Below are 27044 nucleotides of genomic sequence, written 5' to 3'. Positions count from 1 at the left end.
TAACGCAAATATACTCTTTCAAGGCGTAAACTTTTGCTTGTCAAAAATCCACAAATATCTAAAAATATTTTATAAAAAAGAAATACATAACCAATGCTTACTATTTATAACATAAAAAAATAAGTTAAGTATTTCGAAAGTATATTTATGTTAGTGAACATTATGGATATTCTAGATCAATCTTAAAATATATCTTTCACGATTGTTAAATACATATATACAAATAGATTTAACAACTAATGCTAATAATGAAAACTACCAATCTTCATAAGAAAATGGCATATTACATGACCAAATTCTGGCTATTGATTGCTTGATTTTATTTACAGTGGTACCTTGACTTATGAACTTAACTTTTTTCCGACCGTGGTTCGTATCTCGAAACGCATTTTTTAATTTCATATGAAACAACCTAATATTAAAATTCATACAATTATGAATCAAATTTCTCAATGTTTTTGATATATTATAACTCTCAGGCAAAAGCTTCTCCAAGTTCATAGTTCGTTGTTGCGACTGTGAGAGCGTTGTAATTTAATTAGGCCCCATGCGCAATTTTAACCTCATCACACGATGCATTATAGTAGTCGCTCTTAGATGACCCCGAACGTTCCGAATAGGCCTCAGATCTCCGAGAAAGTGCGAGTCTATCTCACAGTATTATACACACATGCAGGCAGTTTATATAGTGATTTACCTGTAATTGGCCAGAGTCGTTGCGAAACAAACGCTCATCTCTTTGCCTCGGGAGTGTGCGAAATTACTGGGTGTCGCATAGTATCATGCACGACGAACCGTTACAAATGAAACTCTTTTTTTCGTTGATACGTGACTATTCCGTTATGGTGCCAATAGTTATAGTGACACACACATTTAATATCGACGACCGACTGACTAGGTATCTCGGTCGAAATTGATGCGATTTTGAGGAATCTTCTTTGAAGCGTTGAAGTTTATTTTTAGGTGCACAAAAAAAAAATCATTTTGTCTTTTTATTCAAGTTAATTAATTTATCATAAAGTAAAGATACTAAACTTCTTTCTATATTATATGAAAGTAGAGAATGAAAGATATGTATGTGTCTAATATTTGTTTAGTTAATACTGTATAATTTGCATGAATTTGTGAAAATAGTGGTTACTTTTAAAATTATCCTTATAATATTTCATAATAATTGCTATGCCACTTTCTATATACCTACATAATTAAACAAATAACGATCACTTGATCATCGCCAGCGAGTATGAATATTAATTTTTTCAATCCTAATAAAAAATGAGTAATTACAATTTAACGTTACGTGTTACGTGATGGGCGGGACACACATGCGAATCAGTTGTTATAAAATGACACGCATCTCGAACACACGATCTCGCTTACGCTAATTGTAAATCAAGACAAATAGTATAATACGAATTCACTATCTACATTTGAGTGAAAGATTTGCTATTGAGAATGTCACGTAATCCGACGCTAATCTTGAAAATACATCAGAGCTTTTGAAGTTTTGCGGTCAGATTTGAAACGGTTGTATAAATTATGCAACTGTTTTTCAAATTCAACTCAAAAACGTTGACATCACCGCCGGAACGTTGTATAATGTAATGGCGTCAATGATGTCAGTCACTTTTTTTATTCGATGCACATCTTTCTTTAATATCGACAGATAGTGGTGGCTAATGTTAAAAAAACTTTTATTGATCTATTTTTTTTTAAAGTAAACCAAGCATTTTCATTTAAGAAAACGTTTGAGAAGCATTATATTTTAAGGAAAATTTTTCATCAGATTAATTTTTTCTTTATCTAATGAATGGTTTTATTCTAAACATAACGAACGCTTTGTTGGCTTTGAAAGCAAAAAAGTATAAATTATAAATCTTACTTTAAACATTTTTTATTCGATATTGCTTGGTTAAAAAAATGTTCAACTCTGTTGTAGTGGTAAAATAAATTCCTGTTCTAAATAGTGAATATTTATGACAACAGACGTAGATAAACGAAATTTCAACATAGTAGTACAAAAAAATTTCGCCTTCGTCTCCCGCTTTTAACCGTTTTAACCGTACACTTTTTCATCATCCATCTTTGGACAACTTTATTTCTATCTCATTTAATAATGAATTGTAAACGTAGTAATGCTCATAATTTTTTTAATTTAAACACTAATTTAATAACAGTTTTTTTATCAAATTGTTCGATATGATAAATCATACAAATATATGTCACATTTGAACTTAATTAACGAATCATTTTTGTTTTCAAAAAACTCCACAACTGAGTCGAAGTTTAAACTAGAACCTTTCTCTAACTAATGTACCTATGTGTAGAGTAGTAAATATGGTTCTCAACTATTAATAGTTTTCAAGTACGAATTTTTAACCAGAATTAAGATCAGCTGCAATTAAATTAATTAAGCATAATTGATGAAACATTTTAAATACATAATTTTATCGAATTTATTGTATATATATAATAGCTAATGTTTGGAACGAATTTGATACACATAAAGATCGGATCAGTATCGATGTTTGCATTTAGCGGATTTGCATATAATTGAAATAACTAGAAATAAATTAACCGCGATCGAATTATAAAACTAATTGAAATAACATATTTGCGTTTTAAAACAACTAATATAAAAACGCAACACAAACTTCACAAAAGTTTGCGACGCACACCTATTTTTGAGATCAGCGTTAAACGATAATAAATGGTGAGCTTTTCCAACATTTTGTTTTGTTTAACAAACGAATTCTGCGAATTTTAGTCATAGTAGACACTACCGATATACATTCTATTCATACATGATTTTCGAAGGCTTAAAAGCATTTCGAAACTGCTATAGCGGCACTAATCATTTAAGATAGTATAAACGAATATTTGCCAAATATTTGAGCAATTATTCGAATATTCATATATGTAAGTTTAAAATCCGGCAAATAATTCGAGTAATGGAATATTTCATTGAATAACTCTAGTAACAATGTATAGTCTCTGTCTTTTTTAACGCAAGGCTGTCCAAACAGTCATTAAGTGATGGACTTCTGATGTAGCTAACTGCTCTAATTACCTATTGTAATTAGCGATGCAGGTGATCACAAAGATCTTTTGCAACTAAATACTGTCAATGAATCACACAATGCACAACAAATATTTTTGCCATATTTTTTTTCAAAAATGAAATAAGCCCATGGTTTCCCTATCATTGCTGGATTGATATCAACTGACATGATTGTATTTATTCAGTGATTATTGCGCAAACTAAAATTGCGTATAGCTAAAATTTTAAACAATAAAAATTCTCATCATAAATATTCAATATACATATATTTCAGACTATGTAAATATATTATATAAAAAATAATGTCTGTGTATAACATATGTTCATATGATTTTAATTTAAAAATATTTTACAATTACAGCAGAATAAAACGTTAAATTGGGAACGTGCTATTTGGGTGCGTGTAGTTGGGGTACTAAAAAAGTACTCATACATTTTTTGCGATACGTACGTACGAATCAGGCATGTGTGGTGAGATATCGTCCTTTTGGCTCGCTCACACATAAAGTAACGGGCACCCAAATGGCACGTCCCAAATTTACCGTGTTATTGGGGGGGGGGGGTCAACTGTATATTTGTAATTTACATTAGTATGATTTTCTATAATTACACAAAGTTTTACTTGAAAATAGAGAAACATATTAAGCAATTTGAATTAAAAGTAAAATATATTTTACAATCACATATATTCAGAATTTTCAATGTGTGCAATTTTGTTTGCGCAATAATTCGGTCACCGATTTTTTTTCCTTCAAAAAAACCATTGAAAGTATTAAAGATCGATTTTACTTTAATTATTTTTTAGCAAACAATAATTCTTGTAAAATTATTTATTCTTCTATAAATCAAACATATGCTAAAAGTAAAGCTTCATTTCCTAGAAAAATAGACTGATCGAGTTGTAAAGAGAATTGGGGCGTTTTAAAAATATCACATTATTGTATCTCCACTTCTTGCGCCATTTTAAAAGATCATAAAAAGCATTATCATTTATGCCAAATATATTATATTTATTATAAATATAATTAGATTAAAACATTATTTTTTGAACAAAATTTTTTTGCCTACTCCTACATCGCCCACCAAATTCCCCTGGAGGCCAGCATTGCCCACTAAGATTCGTCCATCGCCTAATTTGAGAACCTGTGCTTTTCTACGAACCGACACCACAATGTCCCAAGGGTTGATAACGATCGTCATGACAACATAAAGCGTACAACACACGTGCATAACGCATACGCGATGCATTTTTTAACGATGTGGGGTTAACGAACATTTTCATTGTGTGAAGAAAGTTATTTTCATCACGAGATCATTTCCACGGAATCTGCTTCGTTCACGTGATATGTGCCAATTTGTTAACGTCACGCCATTATGACGTTTTTCGCAACGCTAAATAGCGAACGATTTTGCTTTTGCATAGGTGTGTCCAATAGCGCTAAAATTCGAGGCGTCTAGGAATTTCGAAGAGTTATTATTGTAATTGCACACTACACTGTATGATTATTCATAGGAATGTTCGTTTCGCGAATTATATACATTTTTTATTGCATATTTGCAATAAGATATGTGTCAATTATGATTAAAAAATAGTGATTGGAGGAAATCGCTGCAATTTAATTTAAATGCTTTAATTATTCACAATAAATTTGATGAAATAAGAAAGCAACACATTGTTAAATTATATATTTACATCAAAAAAAGTTGAATATATATATGTATATTATTTATAAAATAACAACATTAGCAATTTAAGTCATAAGTTCATTAGGTGTAATACCCATGTATGCAAACAACTAAAATAGCTGGAAAATAACTAGGTTATTATACATTCATAACACGTTTAAATGTAGGTGCTTCGTAGGTCGTTTAAAATACCACGTTTATTACAAATTAATAATGTATTATCTCCAACGTGCGTCCATAGTAACGGACATCTGTAATACTTCTAAAAATGAAAACTATGTAATTTTGTTTACGGTTATAATTGCATACAAATTGCACGTTGGGGTTGCAATAGGGAGCCGTTCGCTTCCTGCGGCCATCTTTAGCAATTGCGCTTACAAATTGCTCCGTCTGTCTAATTCTATAATAACAAATATTCACAGTGGTTACCAGAATACATAATACGTTCATATGCATTGTAAAAGAACAACATAAAATAGTTTAAGCACTCCGTTTATGTATTGTAATAATAACACGCTCCGGTCATTTGTTGCCGATCAACAACTGTGATCTGAGTTAAGTAGTTTACTTGTACCGGTTGTTGCATAATGTCAATTTCTATCTGCCATGTGCATTCCTACAATATATTAGATGGCATTCTATTTGTATGGGTTGCGTTATTTGTGTATGTAATTGAGATTTAATCAACATATACTCTCTATTGCAATCAGATTCTACATATCTACTGCTTTACAAAAACATGTTTTTCTACACAATTTAATTAAATGACAGACAGCTAATTTTCTTTATTACATATACAATTTTTCTTTGAATTCATCTTGTTGTATTTATTAACCATCTTCTTTAAAATATAATACATATTTTCGATTAAATTTAGGTTTTATTGAACACGCAGAACAGACTAAAAATTAAAATATATAACCCTCGCATATGAACATGATTCTAACCCCTACCGCAGTCACGTAACTTGACTCTTTTATATACATAAAAACATTAATAATCATTTTACAAAAAAAAATCTCCTAATCTTCATTTCTGTGTTGCCAAGCCCAATTTTTTTATATTTTTCTGAAAACAGCGACTTTGTAGATCTTTGCAACTTATCTGACACTTCTATTGACCGTATGTGATTAAATGGATGGCCCTTCTCCTGAACAACATTTCAATAAAGACTTCTAATGCCCCATATTTTGGAAAATTCTTTTATTGCACCTATTCAGTTTTTGTAAATGAAATAATACATGTAGTATATATACAGAATTGGCTATAATAATGGGGACACTCCAATAAATTATATCTTCAATCGTAAAAATATTATTGAAAAACCGATCGAGGTTGTTTAAAGTGCTTATTTTTAATATTTATTAGGCCAACCCTTTGGAGTAATTACAGCTGCAATCCTTTTTGGCATAATATCAACTAATGATTTGCAGGTGGGTGGAGACAATTTTCTCTATTCCATCTGCAATTTTTCTCGCAGGTCAATTTTAGATTTGCAATTGTGTTGGGCAACCATTTCTTTTAATTTTGCCCATAAATGCTATATAGAATTTAGGTCTGGTGACTGTGTAGGTCATCCTAAAAGTGTCAAACCTTTTAATGGAAACTAACCCCTGCTTTTTAGCAAAGTATGGCATGGAGTGTTTAATTGCTTAAATTGGTCTGTGCTTAAAAATGTAGGAATCCATAAAAATTAATTCCAATATAAATGTCACTATTCATACTACCCTCGCAAGAGTGCAAGTTGCATGGCAGCAGCAAAGGTAGGTAATCTACCTCTGCTGCTGCCATGCAACTCCAGATCATAACGCTTCCACCACAATATTTGCCTTTGGATACTACGCAATCAGCTATATATTCTTCTCCGACTCTTCGACGCACGAATACCTATTACACCAGCGGTCCCAAAAACTTAAAAAAGTATGTTTTATTGCTTTAAAATTTTTAAAATAAATTAAGTTTTTAATATCGTTTTATATTAACCAATATTAGTTTAAAATTAATGTCCAATCTCTATGTTTTCTGGCCCACTCTAACCTTTGAGTTTTATTTATTTCTGAAAGACAGTTTGTATCGGGCTTTACAACCTCTGAGTCCTTCTTTTCACCGTCTGCGAAGATATTGATGGCTATTCGCTTGCAGAGACTTCAGCAGCCTGCTTTGAAGACGATTTTAGACGATTTTTAAGATACTCACGAACCAAGATTCCATCTTCTTGGACAGTTTTCTTTCATTTTCTTTCAATTTTTAGCTTTGATTTATAAGAACCACATTCATTGAACCGTTTCGAATCATTTTGGACTATTTCTGATAAATTCACTCAATAATATGCATTAAAATTATATTCGCTGTTTATCTTCACTTAAATCGCGTTTTTCTATCATTTTTTAAATGTTTATTTAATATGTATAATAAATTATTAAAATAAAGGCTGTAATCGCGCCACTAAACATAAGTATACTACTTTAGCATCTGTCGTTATCAGTACTGGGGCCCTACGAGTCCTACCTTATGGGCGGGCACCCAGCTTTTGACGGCCGGATGAGCGGTACCCATCCCCCGTAGTACTACATATTTTATGGAGTTTCATTAGTATTTCTCCCAAGCGTGCTCTCGTTGGCTACCTGCATTGCTTTGAAATTGCATGCATTTGCGGATCATCCTTGCAACAGTACCACCCCCCCTTTTATAGAGAAATGTATATACTGCCTCGGTCACCATAAGGGGCCGAATCTTTTGGCCCTGCTACTCATGTGAGCCATAAAGACCAATTTCTTTATTTAGTTTTCAAAATTACGGCTAAAATATTTTGGCAAGACTATGCCCTTGTAAAGAGTTACACCCATTATAATGGGTAGCCCATAATTATGGCCAAGGCTGTATATGCTATTGTCAGGTTCATGAATTAAACCACTTTTATATTCACAATTAGAGGGATTAAGTATGCTATTTAATTTTAAAAAGAGTAATTCGGCATAATGATGATTTATCCGTCTAAAAAATGGGTTTCTTCGTTAAAATGCGACACCACCGCGAGAAATCTTTTAACAGCATATGTCTCAAAGTGCCCGGCATAAATCAGAAAAGATTAAAGGAGGCCGACTCAGCGAGAATCGCAGAGGCCGCCGCTTCTCTCTTCGCATTCACTGGCCCAGTTCGACGTTTAACCTTATTGTTCCAGAAAAATAAGGATGTAATCATTTTTCAGTCAATCAATATGATTTCTGCATCTGTTTAATATATATTGGTCAGATTATGCAGGTGTCAAGAATTATTTAAAATTTTCAGCCTTTCCATAAGCCATCAGCAATTCTCAGCAATATATTTAAATACCTTATTTATTCGTACGAAAATGAATAATGATATATATTACGCCAGATTATTCTGCAAACATTTGGGTAAAGCAAAAAATTACCGCAATTTCAGTGTTTTATGTGCAAATTATTTTATTACATGTACATAATAAATTATGTGTATATGATACGAATGCACATTAGACAATAATTATACCATAAATATTTAACACGTCTTGCGTTCCGCATTCTTTCGTCTGCCGTCACAGTGCGATTGCCATGACAGGAGAATTGCAAAAAAGCCAGCGGCCGTACACATCCTCGTTTCCTATTTTCGTTTCGATTTTCAATCGGCGTGTTACGTGTGCGTTGGCTGCGGTTACGTATGTTACATGCGAGCTACGTAACGTAACCGTTACGGAGCGATTTGTCAAAAGTAGATGACTGGTCAAAGTTAAATTTTCGACTCATTTTTCTTCTCGGCTCGTTAGGAGATGAATTATGCTCAACAATCGCCACTTTGTTTTGAAGCCAAATTGATAATAACTCTCGAGCAATGGAGTTTTGGAATTGGCATAAATTATCCCATAAAGAGTAATTAAGGCTCGAAAAACATGTAAAAAAATAATATTGAAATATGCATTCTCTGGGGACCCGACAATCCCGCGCCAGACAATCCCGCGCCGATTAAGCCGCCCCGACATAGCCGCGCAAGACAATCCCGCGCAATACAACCCCGACATTGCCGCGCAAATCAAAATTATAAAATTGAATAAAATGCAAGAAAATGATTTTTTTTATTCTAATTATTTTGTTTTGTGGACAGCTCTATCACTAGTGATTCGCTTTTTGAACAGCTAGTCATAGATTAGATGATGCTGGACAGTTAGAAAATATACCAAAATGAAGATAAATCAATACAATACCATTAAAAAAAGGTTATGTTGTTTGGTTCTACAGTGAAAGTTAATATTTGAAATGGCGACAAGGTTTGTAATGGTTTATTAGCAGGGCTGCTTAAACCAAAAATATTCTGGAACTCACTTTTTATCAAGCTTTTTACTAAAGAAAATTATATTCAAATATCATTTAAATATAATTTTCATTATTCAAATCGAATTTTGGTCAACAGGAGGGCACAAAAACAATTATCACTTCTCAGAAGTCAAAAATTCACGTCAAAAGCAATAAAATCGTGTCGGCGCCGTTGCAGTGGGAGCGCTCGGTAACGAGCGTTCCCACTGCAACGGCGCCGACACGATTTTATTGCTTTTGACGTGGATTTTTGACTTCTGAGAAGGGATAATTGTTTTTTACGCTCTCCTATTGGTCAAAATTTGGTTGAGATATGCTTCATTCGTTTTTCACTTATTATAAATTGTAATATTGTAATATATACTAAATAATATATAAACTATATTTTTATATATATTATTTATTAAATAAATTTTTTTTGAGATAAACTTAAAATATAGTGAATATTTGTTTATCCCTTTTTCTTAATTATTTAACCCATTTTAGCCTTAAGCAATCATTGTCTTGTGATTGTGGATAATTGTGGAAAAGGCTCTTGCGGAAGATGATATAATTATTACGACTCGTTAAGTGCCAAAGTTATGCTTTGAACAGCCGTCATCACGCCATTTGTTAACTCACTACGTTAATGTAGGCTTCGCCGTTTTTTCTTCATCAGCGTTAATTAATTACATGTTCAAGACGAGTCGTATTTTTCTTTCTTTCGCTGTGAAAAAAACCGAGAAATTACTTTCACTTAATACGCTTATTGAGTTGTTATCTTCGAAACGTGTTTGAAGATTGGATACGATAATTGAAAAATTTAATAATTAAATCCAATATTTATAATGGTTCGATCGTTTCGATTGCAAAACTCAAAACATAATGGATATTTGCATTTACTCTGTGCAAAACGTGAACATTTATTATAGTATTTTTTAAACACACTAAAAGCACGCGACAATGCGGTAGCGGTATTTTTTTTACTTCGGTGCATGACTCTATGTTTATAATTGTTTACCGCTATTAAACCATAAGCACCTGGTACCTACCTGTCTTTGATGCGGCTACTGTTATGTCATTCTGCAATTGACTTTGTGGGGTTCGTTAAACTTAAAATGAACAATAGTCGCATGCATCGATGCAGTTGTCATTAAGTGATAGATGTTGTAGATACGTGTTTGTTTAAATGATTTACTATCATCCGTACAAGTAGATTGAAAGGAAAGATATAAATTCAATCAACATTAAAAAAAAAAATTTCCACTAGTTTTCAGTGTAAATAAATAATAACAAAATCACCAGCGCATGTTGTTATGAATATTGTACATAACAGTCTTGATCAAAATAGTGGAATACTGCAAAAATACGTTACTGTATTACGTTTTTTCATATCAAGTAGCTTTTTTGGACTCCTATGTATTATGGTTTCGATATATTTGAGTATCCTATTTTTTGTACAAATTCAAAGTGAAACAAAATGCAGTGCAGGTCACAAGAAATAGCAATTTGGGATTTGACGAAGGTACTGTTAGTCAAAAAACTAAGACGTTAGTTTGAGAAATATCGTATTGATAATGTTATTTATACCTTAAAAATGGTCCCAGAAGTAGAATAAGTTAGTCTCCAAACAGCTGATCAGCTGTATAAAATATTCGTTTATACTATCTCGAATGAAATTTGAAAAAATCTTTGTATACTTGAGTGACTAGTGCCGCTCCAAAATTCATGGTTATTTATACGCCTTAATTTTGTTTCGAAAAAATGTTTTTTTTATCTATATTTATTATCCATTTTCTAAAAGTTGACAAAAAAACAGTCGTAAATCGTATACATGAAATGCTATAAAAGCAGAATTCTTTATATTTGCCGAAAGTTACTCCTAGTATATCCGCCGTAAATTTGCTTATGCTATTCTCAAGGCTTAATTCATTATTTTATTATACAAGGTATGTAGAATAATAGCTAATAGATATTTATTTTTTTAGTTAAATAATATTAATCAGAAAATTAATTCATTTTTAATAAAAAAATAATATTTGTAAAAACCGAAAAAAAATCATATATTCAAGTATTCGAATAGTCGAAAACTACAAATAATTGAGAACTCTAAGTGCGAGCTATGAATCTATTCAATGACGACGCAATATTACATTTTCGCCAAATCTTCAAATGTATTAGTAGGTAAAATCAAGTTTTAGTGATGGATAACAGTAATTCTGATATGAATAATAGTATAAAAACGTATATAAGCATTTTTATATGTATATTTTCGGGTTTTGGAAAGAATCAACTCAATTTTATATTATTTCTTATGGATAATTTTGCTTTGAATTAATTTAAACTTATCTTAAAATTACATTTGTATGATCGAATAATTTTTGCACAATCTTCAAGTGTCCAGTCGCGGTGTTGCCGAACCTATTCTCCTTTATCATTATTTTTCTAACAAACTAAAATGTATATAGAGCTTTCTTGATCTTTGAATGCGTTTCTCTACCGCATGCATAAATTTCACATTAAAACGCTTTTCAGCGGTTTCTAAAAATTTGTGCAATTATTTTTTTTCAATTATATATTTAGCTAATATTAATTCAAGTATATTATACATTGAAATGACAGAATCCCTATTGTATGAAGTGACATAGTCGATTGTTGTAAATGAGAAGCTGCTCTTCAAAGGTTTTCCACATTCACTGTACTAAAGTAATGGGATGAAAGACTTGAAGGTCCTATTAACCGGTGTGAAATAAAGCCATGTATTAGTGCGTGCTATCTAGGCTCAGTGAATAATACCGCCGCCAGGAAGAGATCATTATAATCATCCATTATTTGTAGTAGAAGACATTAAAGCTCCTAACGAGCGTGACGTTTTGCAAAAGGCACACACTCGCGGAATTAATTACACACTAAATTCTCACGACGTTTTCCACATCCCACCCGGCGATGTTGGCGTTGCTCGCCATTGTTGGGAAAAACTCTCTCTTTTTTGACCTCATCTCGTTTATTTATTGCCACCATTATTGCCCACGTGGAGATAGTGGCCGCTGAAGCGTAACCATTCAATTTCGTGCGATTATTTGCATACTGACTGAAACTTCAGAACCGGGTATCCGAAAGTTTTTAAAATAAACGAATACCCTGTTATTTTTAACGGATACTCGGTCATTTTAAATTCAATATAATATTGGATTTCTTCATATGAAATATATGTATATCAATTTTTATTTTGCTTTTCTCCAATTTCGAAAAACCTATTTAGATATTAAGTTAATAGTGAGAGCGCTGTATCGAAAAAGAACAGGAAATCCCTATTTCACAGTCCGAAAATATTTCACAATGTAAGTTTTATGACACATTTTATTTCAGCATCCTCAAATATTTGCGGCTTAACAAAAAAAGAATAATGCTAGTATTTGCAAAAATTGCGCACGGCATACTCGGGGGATGGTTGTACACAAAAAAACGAGAGTTAAATATATTGTTATTAGGTACCGTCGGTGATTTATGATCGTTGGAGTCTTGCTCGCTCGTTATCTATCGGTTGATGGTTTTTTTTAAAACAATTTTTTTTAACTATTTCAATTCAATTTTGACACCAACTACATACAATAAATTATTTGATTATATAATTACTATTTATTATCGTTTGAGGAGTAACAAAAAATATTTATTCTTTTCGGTTACGAGCGTTCCCACTGCAACGGCGCCGAAACGATTTTATTGCTTTTGACATGGATTTTTGACTTCTGCGAAGTGATAATTGTTTTTTGCGCCCTTCTATTGGGCAAAATTCGATTTAGATGTGATCACTTATGAGTCGTATTTTGCTGTAGAAAGTCTTAACATGAACACTAGATAACCGAGCGTTTCCACTGCTGATTTTATTACTTTTGACGTGGATTCTAACCATGTTGAATTTGATCAGAAAAATACATGTCATTTAATGAAATACTATGAATTTTTATGAAACTTTTGTCCCCCCCCCCTCCCTTCTTCATGGAAAAACCTGAAATGACGTCACATGAATATTTCAATTAAATAAAATATTAATCTGTTTCAATTTTCAATAAAATGCCCTAATATCGACATTAAGCACTGAAACAAATGTTCTATAAAAAAACTTTGTTCTACTATTTTTTTAGCACAGTTCGCTAAACAATAAAAAAACACTTGCGAAAATCCTGTCAGTTGTCTATGGGGGAAGTTGCTCTTCCACAACGATGATCTACCAGTAGTATTGCTAATGTTTTAAGCATGGACCGATCTTTGGAAGACAATTCTTCCCATGTAGAGCCTATATACTTCACCATAACATACAACAACTTGTAACGACCATAGAAAAGTCATCACTAATCATATTTAAAATAATTGAGATGGCTTACGATGTTACTAAAGCTTCACTGCGTTTCTTTCAAGTTTACTCAAGCCGATTTGGATAACCTTCTATCATAAATTGTTATTGGTGGTGAAACACGAGCTCATCATTATGACACTGAGTGCAACCAATAATTAAAAGAATGGCACAAGAAGTTTATGGTCACACTGTTAGCGAAAAATATCATGGTCAGAATCTTCTATGATATTGGGAAATTCTGCTTACCGATTAGAAGAAATAGTGTCAAAATATTTTGGATAGTTTCACGCAGTCTAAATTATGTTAGTAAAGTAAAACGTAGCTAAATATTAGGTACATACATTAGGTATAGATAATTATATGCATTAACTAATTCTAAAAAATACTATTGGCTAGTTTAGCAGAAAATCTAAAAAGGTTATGGTTTGGAAGTTTTGGTATTGTACATATGTAGATTCAAGCCGGTTTGACTAGCTGGAAAGCTTAACAAAGGTCGTTATCAAAGATTCTGAGACTACCTGATCTGCTGTACATATGATATAAGTAAGAAATCTATTTTATAAAATATATATCAAAAGCGATTATTATTATTTTATGATAAAAAATTCTTCCGTCGTTAATTATCCTTCATAATGTCATATGGAAGTCCTTCATAAAATCAAAATATTCCATATTTTATCATAGACGTTCGTTTTTCTACTACTATTATTAAAAACAATATGTAAGGTCATGCATATAATTAGTTCAACAATGTATTAAATATATTACACCACACGTTTCTATTATTATAATATACTTAACATATATCGCTATCGTTTCGTAATATCTCATTTCGATGTTCAATTACATACTCGATATGATAAATAGCATATATAATTCATACACAATGAAATTATTCGATTAATCAAACTCGTGCGATGGTTAAAGTGTCCATCTGTAATCTATCAGCTAAAATGGTATCACGATGGTAAAAAATCGATGCAGCTTCTGTCGGCCAATAGGCGGTATGCGAAAAATTTCTCCCACTAATTCTCATACTCGAACATAATCTCGAGATTAATCATGTGAAGTAGTGAAAAAACTTATCGCCTTTTTATATGATTAATTATCTGGTTTGTGAGTGTGTGGAAACTTGGTTAGTCAAGAACGATTGTTTGGGTTTGGCAAGTTTAATATAACATTGGGTCATTTTATGGCCCAATTTTTGGCGTAACTTCTTTGCTTTTTGCGGTTTTGACCCAAACAAATGTGGTTAGTTGGACGTAGAAAGTATAGCTAGAGAAATATTTGAGATTCGCACTTTTGGTGTCACATGAAGTGTTTGTTCGATTGTCAACTTTCTTTATTTTTGCTTTCGCAATTAACGTCATTCATACGCCTCTATATTATTCATATAAAACACTTTTTTATACACTAGTACATATGATAGATTTTTTTTAATACTTTCTCTAAAAATACTCTCTACAATGCTACTATATTATAATGTATGCATAAGTCAACGTTTTTAAATAAAAATCGAATCTTGGTTCCATCGAAGTTTTTTTCAATCATGTACCAAAATTCTTTTGAATATGATTGAAATGATTGGATACTTTTAAATAACCAAAAACCTTATTTATGTTTTAATTCGCATAAAAAATATTTTTTTTTTAAATAGATGTTGAAATTGCAATGAAAGCAGCTTATTTTTTACTGTTACATTCAGTTTCAGACTAAAGCTTTTATTGAATTATATAATATAATAATAGTACATTAAGTATTTGTTAGTTGCTGTGGTCTGTATAACTTATTATTATGCCTATGTTAGATAATTCTCAGATAAATAATAGTATTTTTTATATATTTCATAAAATATGAATTGATTTATTATATAATATATCACTGGTATTGATCAAACTAAGCTCACAGCTAACAATAACATGCATCAGTTGATAATGTTGATAAAAAATGTCAATATTATTTTCAATGCCGATTTACTTTGGACACCATTTAATTTACGAGAATGGCCTACAGAGGTCCTAAAAAATCTACCAAACAAATCGTGTTCTCATTGTTATTGCTATCTTATACCATCACAAAAAAGACATACTGACAATTCACAGTTTAAAAAATCGATTAGTTTTAGTATATGAGTCACGTGCCGAAACAAACATCCGCCTAGTTCGTGTTTTTTATTGATCATTCTTGAATGGCCGGAGATGAGTATGCATCTCAATCTTCCACTTTTGAAAAAAATGCATTACATCACTTTCGCAGTTGAAAAAAATCTCAATGTCGTCTTGCGTGTCCTATGCATTGTCTTTTACGCGACAGGTGAGTATTACCGGTCGCGATCAAGGTAGCGGTCAGTCCCGCGCCGAGGTCAGTTACTGATGTCAGATTTACGCTTTAAACTATAAGTAAAAGTGTGTGAAATTGCCGTGTATAAACTGTGTGTAACACTTGCATAATCGATGTAAAAAAATGTTAATACGAGCGAAGGAATTTGTCGAGCTCACGTGAGAAACGGTTATATGTTATACTTGCACTACATAACATGGCCAGGAAACGGTTATCTCCGTGTAGTACTTTCACAAGCAATTCCAAAATTCAAGCGGTTAATCAAAGGATGAAAGCTACATTGTATGTAGATATTAAAAGTTCAGAATCCAAAAAAATATATTTAAATCATTTTAGTTTGGATTTGACTTATACAATTTTTATGTATTTCATCATAGATCGAGTCTCACTTCTCTTCTCATTTTCGATGCCTAATATGTTGTACATTGATATTTTAAATAAAGTTTATCGATCGTCTCAAAACTATTATTTTCGCTGATTTGATGAAAGAATTTATCAGTGACAACGGATGGTCTTTCACTCCTATATTTATTATGAACGTTAGCGAAGAATTTTATTAGCAGATTCTTAATTAGCTATGCTTTAGCTACGGGTATAATTAGTAGTAAACACAAAGTTATGGCATGCAACATAATTTGAGAACCATTACAATTTTTTTTTTTTTGTTTTGAAGCCGAGTGGGTGTGACTTTGCAACCAAAATAGCCGCTGTAATAGCTGATAACAGTTTATTTTTGTAAACATATGTATGAGAATGTAGCTGTTACTATCCGGTGGTAAAGTCAAAATGGCAAACTCTTGGGAATTGGAAAGTCTTCGCTGGAGTGTCGAGTTAAATTATTGTCGGCTGTGATCTGTCGTGATGTGTTGTGATTTCTTGGGGTTGAGTTCCTTCCTCCGTCTGCCCCCTCTGTGCCACGTCTTTCATATTGCTGGTTCGAGATTTATGTTATAGAAAAAATTATAATTACAATAACAATGAAATTTATACATACATTTATTATATTGTTATTACTTATTAAAACCACCTTTTGTGTATATGTTAATATAATCACCAATACATATTTCGTGCTCACTTAATACAAAAGAACAGTTTACTCAAAGCGCATTGTTACAATTAGTCCATTGATGATTTCTTAACCATATACGAACGTGTACAAATTATTTTCTTTCCAATCCCGGTCGAACATTGCTCAAGTGAAAGCCCGTTAATAATAGAAAATTGCGAAAATGAGTCTCATTAAGGCCCCAAGACTGGATTTGACCTTTGTTGTTAATTCAATTTCGTTTCGTTGCAGGTGCACGTTGGACTGGTGGTGAGGCGTGCCGATCATGATCCGGTGACGAAGGAGAAACGGTGATAAGTGTATATTTTAGTGAGTGATATAGTGCAAATAAAAGTGAAAATGAAGTGCTGCATTTTGTTGGCACTGGCCGGATGCTTCGTGGTGCAACGGGTGCACGCGCACGTGGCCCTCACGTTCCCGCCGGCCAGGAAATACGATTTGGACTTTTTGGACAATGCGAGGACCAAGGGGCCGTGCGGAATGCCAAAAGGTGAGGTCATCCACTAATGTTGCGTGCATTTGATTGAAGGAGAATAATATTTTCAAGAAAATCATTAAAATTGTTTACATATAAAACATATTTTCGATTGCCTTAAAAATAAATTGGCTATATCGTTTTTTGTGCGAACACGACTTAATAATGCCAATTTGCTCCCACCATTATAATACATATGCTATGAAAGTAATCACAAAAAACCGTCTCAAAAAATTTTGTTTCTAAAAAAGTCTATTGTCACTGAAAACAAAAAAAAACTATTTTATTCACGGACTTCAAAAATAAAATGTAATTGTTGTCTGTGTAAAGAACAGGAAATAAGAAAGAATCAGATAGATTACATAAAGTAAACCATACAATTTTTTATCCTCCCTGTAAATTCGACAATTATGAAGTAAGATTATTTAAATTTAATCTCATTTAGAATTATTATAGTGGCGGAGTACGCTCGGGATAAGGATTCCGGTTTGTTATTGTGTGCGTGAACTGTGTGGCTCAAAACAATTTCGCTCAGAATATTTAATTTTTTATTTTAAAAGAAAATATATGTTTATTTAACATACATACATCTGAGCTAAGTTGGAAATTTTAACGGACAATTAAAAATATATTATATAATCGAAGAAACCAGACATTGATGTCATTAATTAAATATGTGCAAAATTCAAGATCTTTTACTAGTCAAAAAAATAATAATGAAGTCTTTAGCTATTCTTCAAAAGCAAAAAGATATAAAATAGGGAAAGAAATTATTCGCAGATTGTTTAATGGCTCGATGACTCTATTAAATCATTAGAGTCCATTGAATAAATTAAAAAATTATCATTGGCGCAACGATAAGAATAATAACTTTTTTAAGCCTTACAGAGAATAGTGTAAAAAAACCAACAACGAACTGATTAATGGAAAAATAATTAAAATATTTTAATCCACGGGTAAGAGAACGAATAACTTACAGTGTATATTTGAAGCCTTGATATCAATTAACCCAGATATGCCCAAGAAATTTTGTTCTCTTAAAATTTCATTTTTACGAGTTTAGTGACCTACCCACGGGACAGTGGGCATATCTGGGTTAAACCAATATCAACACAAACTTATTTAAAATAAATCACTAGAGAAGATCGAACTTCTGTGCCACACTGCACTTTAATGACGAATACCAGCGTTGACGAATCAGCGACTGTCCTTAAAAGAGAAAGAGAGACAACGAAGTACACGCTACATCGCTTCTCCCTCTCATATACATGTACACGCACACAATAACAAACCGGCATCCTTATCCCGAGCGTACTCTAAATATGACAATAAGGTATATAAGAAAAAACCTCTTTTCCAATAAATTTCATAGATAAACACAGGAATAATAGATAAATACCAAAAAAACATATTTGATGACTTTGGAGCAAGAAAGGAGAATTTGTTGGCACATAGCAAAGCTTGCGATAAGGCGTCGAGGATGTTCGGCTGCGTTATGCTACGCGCGTGTCACTTTAAAAATCGATGTGTAAAATACACTAATATAGTATCGTAATATTGAATGAAATTTCAAATAATTTCAATATAAGCAGATCGATATTTTGATTCTTCAAAATCACAATGTGATTCAATTCGAGTTTTCTATGTAGGCAGCACTGTAAGAGTCATGTCTACGCCGACAAATCCGAGACGTTAGAGCACCTAAAAACCAACATCCGCCCAATTATAGCCGAGATACCGATAGTATAGGATTGATCATATGGCAACTAATCATTTACGGACCATTTTTTTTACTGATCAAAAGCTAAATTATATTCGGATCAAAAATGTATTATTTACTGACGATTTATTTTATTCTTCTGGTCATTTATTTTATTTAACTGATAATAAATTAAATTATGTACTTACCAAAAAATTAGTTGCCAATATAAAATTAATTATAAATCAATTTTTTAATTTGTTCTAAATTGTTATGGTTCTGTTGTGTATTATATTCCGTGACGCAAGTACAATTAAATTCTTGTTTTGATTCAGTTTTCATGTGTTCGCTGAAAACATCGCAACTTCGCGTCCAATGGAATTTCATGGTACTTGAGGTATTGACATAAAGTACTTCTCGGTTGATCATTATCGATAGCAGATCGATTTTTCTATTAATTTAGTCCGTTTGTTGACTTATAGTAAAGAAATATATATAAAATAAAAAATAATAACTTTTATCTAAAAATGTATTAGGTACACTTTTACATACATATACAAACATAAGTACATAATACGATTCTGCAATATTTTTTATGTGTCCGAAAGAATATTTGTATAGCTTATTTCATCATAGATCGAGTTACATGCATTTCCGGTCAATTTTATTAGTAAAAGTCAGACCAACATATCATTCCCATTAATCTAAATAAAAAAAGAATAATGATCATATATCTACTTTCATACCCAAAACTTGTTTCATATCAGATTTATATTTTAGATAAATAAGTATCATATCTACAGAAAAATCTGCGAAAAATACATAAATGAACCAAAATATTTTTTTTAATATTAATCATAGAAAATATAATTTATTCATAATATACACCATATAATTTAATTTAGAACGTTTTATCGTATTTTTAAAAAATGGTCACAATGTTGTATTTTATAAAAATAGGTTGTTTAATATATTATAAATAAATAAATCTAGACGCAATATTCAAATAAATTATTTTTTAAACTTATATATGTATAGACATCTATGAACAAAAAATAAATATTAAAATATTTGTTATATAATATAAATTTAACCTAGTTTAAATATATTAATTAAATATTTAATATTTTACTACAGGTGTTATATCTGGATATTATTCGCTAAATGTGTTTACATTCTTTCAATTTTTCATTATAATTTTGTACATTCGTGAAAAATATTTAAAAAATCCGTATAGATCCGCGAATTTACACTTAACCTCAATATCAAGAATTTCTGGCGTCATATTATTTGATTTATCAAAGTATTTATGGTAATATATATAAGAGCATACAAGTACCACTATCTTCTTCGTATAATTTAAGATATTCTCAAATTTACAACGGTACCTTATGGCACAAATTTTTCGATATGCTTTGATATTCGTTTCAAGATCGCGTTCATTATGCAAGAATGCAGTCAGGTCTTTTAAAAAATAAGAAATTTCTTTCAAAACGATCAAGTTTATACCGCATTTTTTATACTTTTATTGCTAAAAGTTGAAAAAAATAGCAATAAATATAACTAAATATTATACGTTACGAAATAAGAATGTGCTCTATCGGATGTAAAAGTGATGCATCAGTTTTATAAACATCGATGATATCATGCATTATCCATTTCAATGTTTATGCATTCATCAGTCTGTTACATCTTTACACTATGCACACACTATAATATCGTTGGCAAATTTGTAATATTTTTTATACACAACTTATTTTTTACATCTGTTGAGTAGAAGACATCAGGATTGATTTTGATGTTTGCTTTCTGTTGTGTATGTTCTATGGAAGTCTCAATTGGTTTTGGAATTCCTTCTCGTTCATTGGATTTAAATGTTTCTGGCAGTAAAACAGGTGTACTGATTTATACTTGATCATATTTTCTAAATTTAGCTGCAAGTACTGCGCTAAAAATGATCTTAAATTTTTTATCGTCCTCAACCACGATTGAATATTTAAATGAGTTCTAAATTGTCATTAATTTTTTTCTAATACAAGTTGGGAAGAATACTGTCACAATAAAGCCGCTATGTTTACAGTTATTCGAAGTAAAGAAATGATTGGAAACGATTTCAAATGCTATATCAAACTCTGAAGCTCTATATCAAATGTAAAAAGATTGCTGTTAAACTAATTATAGATCTATCTATTGTATCTTTACTATGTTGAATATAAATATACAATGCATATAACGAATAATAAAATCATTAGAATGAATATATGGGTCGTTAAATCATACAACAAAACTAGTTTGAGGCAAAAACATTGACTGAAACCATGGATGTAGATTGTATTTCCTAATATACAGAAAATATGGATTAAAAATATAAAACTAGATGAAGCACCAGACAGAGAGTAATTTAAAATGCAAATTTTCAGCGTTTTTGTCAATGTTCGACCAACTTTTTTGGTTATTTACTCAACATATTTGGTGTACTACAAGAAATTTTTATAATATTTAATTCAAATTATATATGTATAGGTGTATACTGTATAGCTACTTTGTTTTTTTTTTAATTGAAATTTAATTTTTATAATTTAATAGAGTTAGATGATAAAATCTTAATATTTATAATAAACGTTTTATTAATTTATTCTTTTATTATATTATATAGAAATATTTATATAATAAATTAAATATTTAAAATACGTTGTATTTATGTAGTTTACTTATTTATTTTATTTATAATACTGTATAATATTATTAATTTTAACATATAATTTTAAATAACTTGAGAAAAATTGTTAAGACATAGGAGTTGCCAGTAAAAACATGTCCAATACATGTGGACAGAGTACTCCAAAGGGTTAAAGATCTTAAAATATATTATTGTATAAAAATCAACTTACAAAAAAATGCATAGGTAATTTTATTAAAAAAAAATTTACATACTAAATTATCTATAATTTTTTTTCTTGATTTTGCTGTAGCAAACTAGTCAATTACGTCATAATTTAAATGTGGCAAATTAAAACTATGATTTTATATGCTAATTAAATTACATTTTTTTTAAAAAATCTCATCTCGTTTTGGCGCCCCCATAGTCTGTCACCCGGGGACATTTGCCTCCCCCTAAAACCCATCTACCTACGCCTCTGTTTCTATGTCAAAATATTAGGAAGCTCTCGTGGATGGTATACCTAATATATCTGAGATAGCTAAGTATCAAGCTATGGTGACCCGGTAGAAGAATGTGGTCGACCTTGGAGCCATGAGGCTTTCATCCTGGGTCCACGTATTAGAATGATTCGCCACAAACGACCACGCGCATAAAAAGCTGACCCCCGTCTTTGTTACGATATCTATTTTTTCCTCCATAATTCACGAAAATCTTGATTGGCACATAACTCGTCTGTGCAAATGTTTGATTTGCTATATATTATGTTCTACTATAATGTCAACTCTTATTCCAAAATTGTGTACACTAATAAATATTGTAAATGACTCATTATTTGCTTGTGTCATTGCCTTTTTGTATTTACTTTTGTATCATATACATTATTCTGTATCGGATTCTGTGGCATTTAGGCGTCTCGCTGGTTATTTTGTTTTGGCCTCGGGAATTTGATTGGGAAATCTTTAGAAACCAGTCGATCATTATTTCACTATATTTACGTATTTATATCATAAAACTGCTATGACTTATGTGCTGTTACTATCTAACTGAAAAGGGAGTTCAGTATATGTGCATTTATATAAAAGAATAGTAACAAAACGATATTATTTATGAAAAAATTCTCAAATTATAATCGACTTTGAATTTGTGACACTGGACTATGAAGCGTTTTACGCAACGCCAGCGCATAGCAGTCGTGGCCGAGTGGTTAAGGCGTCTGACTCGAAATCAGATTCCCTCTGGGAGCGTAGGTTCGAATCCTACCGGCTGCGTATCTTTTGCTATTTTTTTTATTTTTTATTATTTATTTATTCAACTACATATATTTATTATTATTTTTTAAAGTGTAAAAATAATTAATTTCTTTAAAATCCCCTATCGACGAAAAATATTATTATATTTTTGCAAAATTAATTATTATACTATTTTTAAATTTTCATAATGTTTAACCTTGTCCATCCCAAGTATTTTATCTTAGGATATTATTTTAATTAAATAGTCAAAAGTGGGAAAGAACTGGCTTTCATGTTTTATTTTTTTAAATTATTTTATTTACTTGTATCATTAGATTAATTAAAATAAATATTTTTGATATTCTCTCAAAAAAACTGAACAAATAATTATATATAAGGGACAAGTAGTGATAAATATGTTTCTATTGGTGACCGGATTATTGCGCATACGAAAATTCCACACAGCGAAAATTATGAACATAGGTAATTGTTTGATTGTCAAATATATTTTAGTTTTAATTCCAACTGCTTAATAGTTTTCTCTATTTTTAAGTAAAAAATTGTGTAATTATTGGAAATGTAAGTATATCATACCAATATAAATTACTAGTAAAATTTTTTAAACATGCTATTTTAAAATTAAAATCATATTAACATTTGTAATATACCGACAATATATTTTGTATATGTATTAACGTATTCTTAAATATACATATAGTATGTGTATATTGATCATCTATGATCAGAATTTTTGTTGTTTGAAATTTTCTCTGTGCGCAATTTTCTTCTTTAATGTGTACATACATTAGCACTATGTCGATTTTTACTGACTGCTTACTCTCTCTCTCTTTCTGTATGCTGATGACACAACTGACTTCACGCCACCCGTTGTCACTTTATTATAAATCGACCTCAGGAGACACTACTCAAACAATGATACGTCCTTTTTAAAAAGAAATATTTTCACCTTCTTTTCGCCAACTTTGCTATAATTCATTAATAAACTTAAGCGAAAAATTAAAATACAGGATTTCATTTAGACTATAAACTTAGAGCTACTTGACCACTACTCTTATATCATAAGACCGTAGTAATTTCAGTAAGGATAGCTATCATATTTTTAAAACATGGTGTAAAACCGTGCAAACAAATTATGGATCAATGTGCGTGATGCGACGTCTGTCTATACTTCTTCCGCTTATTTCCCCCTGAGAGTTGAGTTGACTTAATTTATATTTTGGACTTGGATTGAAATTTTTAACTTTCATTAGGTCAGAATGGGTTTGGTTAATTCGTGTAGATTAGGTTTTGGTTTGAACAATAAAAATATACGTTTCGCAGCTGTAAACTTGAGTTTCATAGACATTTTAGGTTATTTTCGCTAGTAAAAATGTATATCTACTAGTAAAAATGTGTTTGGATTTCACCAGTGAAAATATAACTTCGGCAAAAAATATACATTCACTGTAATATTTATACATTTATATAAGTATATGAATGTATATATTGCTACGCATGGAAAAGTTAAAAATGACTGGTACATGTAATTCAATATAATTTCACTGAAATGACATATTTTAAAAAATATGTATGAAAAAAGACATGCATTTTTCTTGCCAAAATAAAGGCTTGCCAAAAAATTACGTCCCTGTGTAAAGACAAACTTGTAAAGTTTTAATCAACGTACAAGTTGAAGTTTGAGTCTGAAATACGCAAGTTGTAAATACATAAATACTATAATTTTATTGACATTCAATTAAAAACAACTTACTGAATTATTGACTCATTGGTAGGCATACTTTTACACAACGTGAACAAGAAATTGCAATAAAATATTCAGGATCATTCAATAGTACATTTTTAGTATTCCTATAGCTGAAACGGCGACCACGTCACTAAGTTAAATTCGGGTCACTAAGCCAGGATAATGTGCTTTCATTACAAAAACCACAAGCATAAATATGCCAGGCTTTCAGTGATTATTAAATAAATATTTTATGCATTACGTACACATTTCACTAGTGTGTTTTGTAATTAGATGTGGAACAATCGCCCGTCGATAAATCACAGTAAGTAAACCGCAAAAAATCGCCGACAATGAGTTTTTAGCATATCCGCTACAATGCAACTGTTGCACAACAAGAAAAGAATTAACAATGTTCGGATCGGATCTTGAGTTCCTTTTTTGCATGACAATGGCGTCGATTGGCAGCTAGGTATTGAAATCTACCGATTGGATTTGGGGTTATATTAATCTACAATAAGATAATTCAAGGATCTTGGGTTGTTGCGCATAACCAATTACTTTTTTAAAGATATAACTGTTTCGATATTTCATCGTTGACTTCATGGTTGTAAATATTGAGATTCTCATATTTTATAATGCTTCGGAAGAAATATTCGAGTGGGTGGTGTATGGTCGACCAAGAAGGCAATGAACCATATGAAACAAAGCCTCAAAACAACTCGGAAGTTCAATATACCACGTTTTGCCATGAGCGATAAATTATTTTTTGAAAGGAGCAGCTTTGATTTGTAAATTTAAATACAAATTGGAACTCAGCATGAGTCTATATAAATGTATTTTTAAATTCAAATCTTACCGTCTTTTCAGTGTACAAATTACTATAAATTAATATAAAAAACATCTAAAAAAAATAATCAGCATAAATTTCAACTTCTGTTCTATCTATATATTTTTTCATATTACTAAGAATATTAAATTATGATACAAATTTATTATTCAATGGAATATTCAATTATCTCAATATGTTTGCCGACCCGAATAGGTTAAATATAAATGTTCTATCGATTTTACTTCCTTATGATTGCTTATCTCAATAAATTTGTCCCTGAACTTTATTAGATCGTAAATAATAGTTTCAGCGAATGACTAAAGTACACTATACTATTCATCGTAGTTAAAATGGAAGGTTTTCATCCTATGACTATTTAATTTGCATTTAAAGATCCGCGAAAAAGTTAAATGCGCATGTCAACATTTACAAGGCATGCGCGCTAAAACGTTCGCGTACTTTTATGAAATACCTGAGTCACAGCTGACATCTGACCGTGTGGCCTAATGGATAAGGCGTCGGACTTCGGATCCGAAGATTGCAGGTTCGAGTCCTGTCACGGTCGAAGACTTTTCTTTTTGATTTTTTATTTTATATTTCTACATTTCGTTTATAATTTGTTGTATATTACTTTTATTTTTTAATTTGAGTTTTTTTTAACAATTTTATATAATTATAAATAATGATTTATGTTTTATTTTAGGTTCAATAAAAACATCGCTGTTGGCTGGATCTACAATCAACGTGACTTGGCATTTGGCGTACGCTCACCGGGTAAGTTTGAATACGTATTTTTCCGATCGACCTGCACAAGCCCGGCTAGCTCAGTCGGTAGAGCATGAGACTCTTAATCTCAGGGTCGTGGGTTCGAGCCCCACGTTGGGCGCGAAACTTTTTGCCTTTTATTAAGAGCTATGACATTTGAGTCGGAGTCATGAAATATTGACTCGTCTTTTTCCTAAATTAATATATTTTTTAAAATGCTAGCACATAAATAAAAGTTAAAATATGATGTTTTTTTTAATAATTATAAATTTAAAATAATATTTCTTTTTTATTTGCAACACATTTAAAAAAAAAATTAAACAAGGAGTCTGAGTCGATCTATACCTCTGTTAATTTAATCTTTAGTCTGCCAGTCTGCCCTCATAAATCCGCACTTCGACCTTGAAATCCCTTGTTCTGCGCTTGCAATTTAGCGCTGTACACCCAAAATCTCGCATTTGCGCTCATGAAATGAATTATGTAGTAAATACAATTTAATCAAAGATGTGCCTATATTTTTTTATTGCTTGTTTATTAATTAATTATTTGTGAAACTTTAGGCGTTAAAATAAATAAGAAATATTTTTCATACAATGTAAGAATCAGATAATAAAATGCAAAGAATAATATTATGCTAATAAAAAATAAAATAGTCACTTCTAAAATAGAATAATTTCTAAAAAGAATCGTCAATGAAAACTGATATAACATAAAAACATACATAAACCAGGACTGTTGACTTGTTTAAAATTTTACCGACTCCGATTTTAACTATTTTATTTAGTTTAATTTTTGCTAGCATATAATTGATTGCAATAAAA

At 31.0% G+C, this 27044-nt stretch overlaps 1 protein-coding gene and 3 non-coding genes across 5 annotated transcripts in view; all 4 read left to right on the top strand.

The window, feature by feature from the left end:
* The window catches only part of nahoda (DOMON-like domain-containing protein nahoda), a 69234-nt gene that overhangs the window by 31153 nt on the left and 11037 nt on the right, over positions 1-27044 (top strand). For both annotated transcript variants that reach the window (XM_088199550.1, XM_088199543.1), the window contains exons 3-4: positions 17049-17307; positions 26162-26232. In XM_088199550.1, coding sequence (XP_088055676.1) covers positions 17157-17307; positions 26162-26232 — 222 coding nt within the window. In that variant the 5' untranslated portion in view covers positions 17049-17156. The remainder of the gene's footprint in view (positions 1-17048; positions 17308-26161; positions 26233-27044) is intronic.
* TRNAS-CGA (transfer RNA serine (anticodon CGA)) lies at positions 22840-22921 on the top strand. The gene has a single exon. It is a non-coding gene; the product is annotated as a tRNA-Ser (tRNA).
* On the top strand, positions 25951-26023 carry TRNAR-UCG (transfer RNA arginine (anticodon UCG)). Its single transcript has one exon. It is a non-coding gene; the product is annotated as a tRNA-Arg (tRNA).
* On the top strand, positions 26272-26344 carry TRNAK-CUU (transfer RNA lysine (anticodon CUU)). The gene has a single exon. It is a non-coding gene; the product is annotated as a tRNA-Lys (tRNA).

Source organism: Plectrocnemia conspersa, unplaced genomic scaffold (genome assembly GCF_051122295.1).
Source record: "Plectrocnemia conspersa isolate PC_06_02 unplaced genomic scaffold, ASM5112229v1 ptg000001l, whole genome shotgun sequence".
NCBI lineage: Eukaryota > Metazoa > Arthropoda > Insecta > Trichoptera > Polycentropodidae > Plectrocnemia > Plectrocnemia conspersa.
The sequence above is the reverse complement of the archived record's forward strand: the minus strand, read 5'-3'. Positions and strand labels throughout refer to the sequence as shown.